Source organism: Zerene cesonia, chromosome 13 (assembly GCF_012273895.1).
Source record: "Zerene cesonia ecotype Mississippi chromosome 13, Zerene_cesonia_1.1, whole genome shotgun sequence".
Lineage (NCBI taxonomy): Eukaryota > Metazoa > Arthropoda > Insecta > Lepidoptera > Pieridae > Zerene > Zerene cesonia.
This window is the reverse complement of record NC_052114.1, coordinates 6,360,557-6,367,377: the sequence shown is the minus strand read 5'-3', so window position 1 is coordinate 6,367,377 and position 6,821 is coordinate 6,360,557. Positions and strand designations below refer to the sequence as shown.

Genomic DNA, 6,821 nt, shown 5'->3' with positions numbered 1-6,821 from the left:
GTAATAAATGTTATTTGCAGTTAACAATTTTCTTTTTTCTTTATTACAATATTTATGGCAAGACTAGGTATACGTACTGTAATGTGATGCTGCACTGCATTATCCTGATATATGTATAAATTATGGAATAGAATACCTAGCTTTACAATATCATACGGGTATAATAAAGCCTGGAGGCATATGAATTATATATTGAATTAATTTAAACGAACTTTTCATTAATCAACCCTTACGCTTTCGTGAAAAATCCTATTACAAATGTCTGAAGCGACTAAAAGCAGGCTAATTAATCTGTTGGCTCCAGAAGCCAATTTATCCTTTTTTATAGATTTCTGCTGAAACAGGTATATTACCCATACAGACACAACTCAGATCAACTTTATATAATTTTAAAACTGTATACATATTTTTTAAACTTCTCACATAATTTACAAAAACAAGAAGTTGCAAAGCTATTTTCCTTTAAAATGTGCTTTCATCAACTAAATTATTGTCATAAAATTGCTGACCGATTATCTTGTCATTTTAGTAGGGACAACGTCATTTGTCGAGCTTACGTTAATAGTCGGCCATTTTGGATATGAACACTTGGAGATGAAACGATCTAGTGGTAGGACTATTGAGGTTTAGGGTATAAATCATTAGTACAGAAGGGCACTTGAATTGTGATAAAATCGTTATCGTACGATGGTTGTAGAGTGTAGCGGTACCGGCTACGGTGGCGTAGACGCCGGCTAAAAGTAATAAATGTCATAAATTATGTATTGGCGCCTATTTCACTTTTATCTTGATCGTAACGATGGCTAGGAAGTTATTAAGGGGAAATTCACTGGAGCTGGCACATATTCCCGCGTGTATATTTTAACATAATATCTATTCATGGTCATAATATCTTTTTTTTATTTATAGGAACGTAAATAAATATAAAAGTTGTTTATTTTGATAGTTACCGTTGCAATAGGTAGGTATCAAAAAATTGTTATGAATACGAAATTTTTGATATTTAAATACAGGTGTTAATAATATTATTAAAAAATATAAAGAAAGGTAATCTTATTAAGTGTAAGTAAGTGAAGTCCCGTGTCCCCTAGTGGGGTATGGGGCAGATGATGTACATCTGTTTCACCGATCGATTTTCTTTACGGACAAGTAGGTGATCAGCCTTCTGTGTCCTGCCAGACCAAGACATTTTTTTTTGTGCGTCCCCACCGGGAATTGAACCCAGGACCCCTCGGTTCTACGCTCACGCGTTAACCACTGTACCAAGGAGGCGGTCAACAATCTTATTGAAATAGCAAAATTTCAAATAGTCAAAAACATGCATACTTGATTAAATTTAAATGGAAATTCTAATTCAATTATCAGTGTTCGTTTTCCATTTTGCATTAATTTAAAACATATCAAATCTTTCTATGTATTCTACAAAATATACTCTTTGTAAACTAAATGGCGTAAAATTTATTTAATTTATTTATTAATTTATTATTTATATTATTCATACATTTAGTCATGTTTATCTGTATTATTGTTGCAGGAACTAAAAAATTAAAACGTATCAACTGGTGAGGAGTCTTTTAATCTCTAAACAATTCTTCGTCTTCATCACCAGACCCTTAATGACGCTGACCACCCACTTTGATGAAAAGTTCTCAGTAACAATAATCTGTGTGTAACGCATGGTAACTATATCGCTGTATATATAGCTGTAAATAGTTGAGGAGTTCCCTCGTCAGTGCTTCAATATCAGATTAACTCGAAAGCCGAAGTGTTTTAAAATACTTAATGACAAATTTGTACATTTACATAAGTCACCCCAATAATTATCGAAAGGTACCTCCTCAATTCATCGGACTCTGATAGATATTACATTTACATTAGATATTACAGTATCAAAAATAAGAATCAGTAAAATCGGTTCATGATCGACGAAACTATGCATGAAGACACAAAAAACAGATGGACTGAATTGAGTTTTTTGACTTGGTTAAAAAGTTAAAACACAATTAACGATCCTTGGAAATATAATAATTAAAACAAACGGAGAACTACTGCTAACTGTAATATAAATGAAAACATTAGTATCGCGGATTAAAACTAAAAACTATTATTGCTATCGGACGTAGAGTAAATTGAAATTACATAATATTATGCTGGAACCCTGGACTCTGAATCAAATCCATTGTTATACTTTTGTCACTGTTTCAAACGCCTTCAAATAAACGCAGCTTTACAATATAATATAATGTAAATAACGGTCTATAGTCTCCTTATTGATTGTTTTTTTACCAATAAACCTTTTAGTAGAATTCGGATATTGCTAATTTAGAACCAATGTCCTTTCTTTGTTTCCAATAATTGAATGTTATTTGTAATTGTTATTTAAAATCGCATTAAAAATATATAAGACATTTATACACTACAAAGAAGTTTAATTATTTTGTCTTGAGTAATTATACAAGCCTAGAATAAATGGTTAATTTGCATACATTCTCCGCAATGTACATTAAATTGAGTTTATAAGCATTGTTCCGAGGCAGGTGAGCTAGAACTATTTATACATAAGCGTAGGAAGGTTGCTTCAACTGCCATAATCTGCGTAATAAAATCAATACGACTACCTTCGTAAATATTAATAAGAATTGGCACGATGACTACGCATTTATACTTGGAAGCGAGTAATGTTATCTTCATCTATATTATCAGTGTGCCAAACAGCTCTGTAACGAAGAGGAAATATTTTATATGGCAAATACAAAAGCCCTGGTGAATATTTACCCGCATAATATGCAAACAAGCTGATTCTACGTATGGAGTGATATGGAGATTTCCGTACGGTATCATTAGGTAATAAAGTTTATATTGAATATGCAAATGCTGTATAGTAAACAATAAATACATTTTCATACGAGGAAATTTGTTTACATAGGTATATACAAATACATTTTTTAATTACCCTAAATACCGGTTGAAGGAAATGGAAAATATACTTTTCGAAGATTCTTAATAAATCTTTCTGGGATACTTAACTATGTGTATTCATAGGTTTTAAATGTAGGTTTATTGGTAGTATTGAACAAACTTTATCTTGTTATGTATCATACTATAAACAAAACTCCTCTCCTCTATCTAATTTCTCTCCGTACGGTCTGGTCGTCTGGATGAAATCACTATATAGCGATAAGTCAACCAATTATTTAATTAGTAATTATATTAAGAGAACAAATCAATAAATTTATAAAAAAACGAACCTTTCATCTTCTGGTAACTCGATGTACAGCGGCAGCAGCGATATATTGCGCAGGTGCAGCGGAAAGTCGCCAGCCAGGTAGGTCTGCGAGACGTCGCCCAGGGTGCGATTGAAGGCGCGCACGACGCTTGCGGCCGACGGCGGAGCGGCGATGCCCACGTAGAACGCGGCGGCGTCGTCCTTGAGCACGCGCAACCTCCGACCAGAAGCCGCAAGAACAAGGAGGGTCAACGCCAGCAGCGCCGCGCGCCGGTGCATCGCACCCGCCAGCCTCACCGCGCCCGTGCCTCCCGCCGCCCGCGCCGCGCCATCCCAACCCCTTCAACACCATCCACCTCAGTGACACCGACCCGCCCTAGCCACCATTACATGTGTGGGCGTTGGGCGACCTTAGAGAAACGCTGTTTCAGCTATTCCCATATCATTGTTATGCCTCTTGAAATCTTTGTTCTAAGCCGTCTATGCGAGACCTTCTGAAACAAAAAATTATTTCATTATCAAAAGCTAGTATTAAAATTCTACACACAAAATCCTTTGATATATCGCATCATGCTATGTATATTCTTCTGACACATTTTAATTGAATGAAAGTTCTTAAAGTATTAAGATACGACTGGTAAGACTAAACAAAGAACAAAACACAGTATACATAAAACTACGTATATACCTTTACATTGTAATACAACTGGCTAGCGTAAGGAAAATTAAATTAAAATAAATAAAACAGAACAAAGGGTGTCCATTATCTCAACTATTTTAGATAATGAAAATGTTCATCGTCAGTGCTCTGTGAACTCGACCCGGTCAATCTGTCTGAGCGTTGATTAATCTCGTTTCAGAAAGATTCGTTAATTAATTTATGTTGGGTGATATAGTTCAATTTCGCCCATTCCAAGCCCAACATCACATCCAATTTAGAGGGGGCCTGCAAACGAGTACTTGTCATGATATATGAAGCTGCGTAAGATAAATACAGGTTACGGTTTTAAAAATGAGATTATGGGGCTAAGAGACGGCAGAACTTTTAAATTGGTTTAAGTAGTATTAATTTTTGTTACCAAGTTCATATTATAGCTTACTTACAAAAATGGTCCTAAAATAATACGGGTAAAATTTTCACATACAGATTATTCGTATACAGTGTGATTGTTACACATCATTATTTATTTTACGTTAGTTACAAAGTATTAACTACCTAGTATTTACTTTCACGAATAAATATGCAATTATATTATATTTAAATGCCTGTGAATGTTTTCAATAACTGTATTTAAAGAGCTTATGGTTATTAGTAGGGCTGTAAGATGCCATGAACAGTCGTTTTTAAATTTTTGATATATTTGTTTGTAGTATTTTCTTGTGTTTGATTTTACGCGAGTATTATACATTTAGAAATTAAAAACTTTTCAACGGATTTTAAACGCGATCCATTAATCACATTACTAACCCGACGTTTCGAACACTTCACAGCGAGCGCGGTCACGGGGAGACTGTTATATATATATATAGATATTTGCATGTATTTTTCTTTTTTAAACAAATTTTCGAAATAGCTAAACAAAACCCACTGAATAAAACCGCGCACGTTTATTTCCTTTTTTTTAGTACCCGATTTATTGCTTAGACCGTCCTTTTTTAACTCCATAAAAATAAATAACAATATATTTAATGGACCTCTTTCTTCTCTTTTTTTCATGTGCCAGGTTCATTTCAAAGTATTTGTTTTAATTTAATTTGATACTGCAAACATATTTATTTTTTTTTAACTATGTTATAAAAATAATTAATATTTTGCTCCCGCATAAATTCAAATACGAACGAAGCTCTGCCGTGTTGAAATAATATTTCTCCCCTAGAGAATTGGCATTGATGTATTTTTCACCGCCAGACGTGGTTTTTCGAAGTAGATATCAGCGATATTTTAAAATCCAAATATTAGTATTCTGTAAGCTTTTTTATCCGATGTATATATTTATTTGTCTGTTTCTAATTATTTTATTCCTTTTTATAACCATAATAGTATGTCAAAGAGATGAAGTTTGTGAATTTGCGAATTTGTGACTTCATAGAGGGTAATCTCTGGATGTACTTGACCAATTTAAAAAAATATTTTCCCAATAAAGAGCTACGTTATCTGTGATGGTTTATTTTGTTAATATCCCGAATCAACCCGAAGGGTGAAATCAGATGGAGAAAACTCTAGAACATACGGTGATTTTAATGTCATGATAACACCTACGAGTGTGTACCAGTATAGACATAGATCCATTCGTGGAAAGCAGTCAACTTAAAGCCGAAGAACTTGCTAGTTTCAAACAGCTTGTTAGTTTAACAGCTTAATTTTATCGAAAGGGTACTTAGTTTGAGCGTCGTACAACCAAATCCCTAACTAGGTTTTAGATATAAGAGCTTTAAAACATTTGTCTTCAAGAAACTACGTGTTTCTTCTTTATATCCATCGACAGCATGAAAATATTGTGAGTTTCTTATTATTTGCAATTCGTGTATTAATTGAACTTACTTTTAGAACGCGGCTACGCCCGCGTTATAAAAAAAAATGTTTCACGCGGTTAAAAGTAGTCTAAGTCAGTCTCTAGTATCAATCTACCTCCAGATACAAAAATCATATGATAAAATTTCTCCGTTGCGACATGACTTATCACTACAAATCTTGTTGATGGGCGACTGTCTCATCAATCTACCATGGCGAACCAGCTAGGTTGACTAACTCTGACAAAATACTCAGGCTCGATAAAAATTTATTCAAAACACGGTGAAAAATAAATAACTTTAATTCAAATTATTCCACGTATAATTTCTCTGTATGTTTAAAGAATAAATTTCAACAGTTTGGAAAATAAATAGGATATTTTAAATGCATATAAAAGTTTACTAGCGGCCATCTCTATTCCTGAAAAGATGATCCAATTCTAAAAATTAATTCACCAATAAAATCTCGGTCTATTCTTGAAACTGGACTGATCGTTTCTTTTTATTGAAATAAAAGTTATGTTTAACGGATGCTATAAAATGCAGTCATTTGAAACATAAGTCCTTCTGACCTAGAGCTACAGCCGACTGTGTTTTAAGACACCTCTCAATTATGTTCCCGAGAATTTGTATCAACCTGATATAATATTGCAATTCAAAGTCAAACGTACCAGATTTTGTTATTCTTACACTGCTCTGGTACGTTATAAGGAAAAATGCATGCAACTCTAATAGAGATTCCAATGAATTGATAAATTCCTGATATTAGTCCGGGAAAAATGCTTATCAAAGGCAGTTGAATTCAACCAACAGTAGGTAATTTATAATACAGTTCTCCGAAACAAGTCAATGCTGTTATTACGTATTGTACGTTATTGTTTTCCTGCAACTGATTGCCAGATAATGTATTGATTAGTGCTATGAATGGTTGGATAATAATATAGAAATCTTGCGTTCTACCAAATTTGGTTATATTAAATTACGAATTATATAAAACGTTGTTTTACTTTTTTTGTTTCATGAGAGCAAATGAAATGGTGTCACCATGGCCAATGAACCTTCACAGAGGTAATGCCTCTGCGGA

At 33.6% G+C, this 6,821-nt stretch overlaps 1 protein-coding gene across 2 annotated transcripts in view; it reads right to left on the bottom strand.

Annotated features, from left to right (window-relative positions):
- Positions 1-3,711, bottom strand: part of LOC119831487 — a 31,887-nt gene extending 28,176 nt beyond the window's left edge. For both annotated transcript variants that reach the window (XM_038354870.1, XM_038354871.1), the window contains exon 1: positions 3,249-3,711. In XM_038354870.1, coding sequence (XP_038210798.1) covers positions 3,249-3,505 — 257 coding nt within the window. In that variant the 5' untranslated portion in view covers positions 3,506-3,711. The remainder of the gene's footprint in view (positions 1-3,248) is intronic.
- Between the last annotated feature and the right edge of the window lie 3,110 nt (positions 3,712-6,821).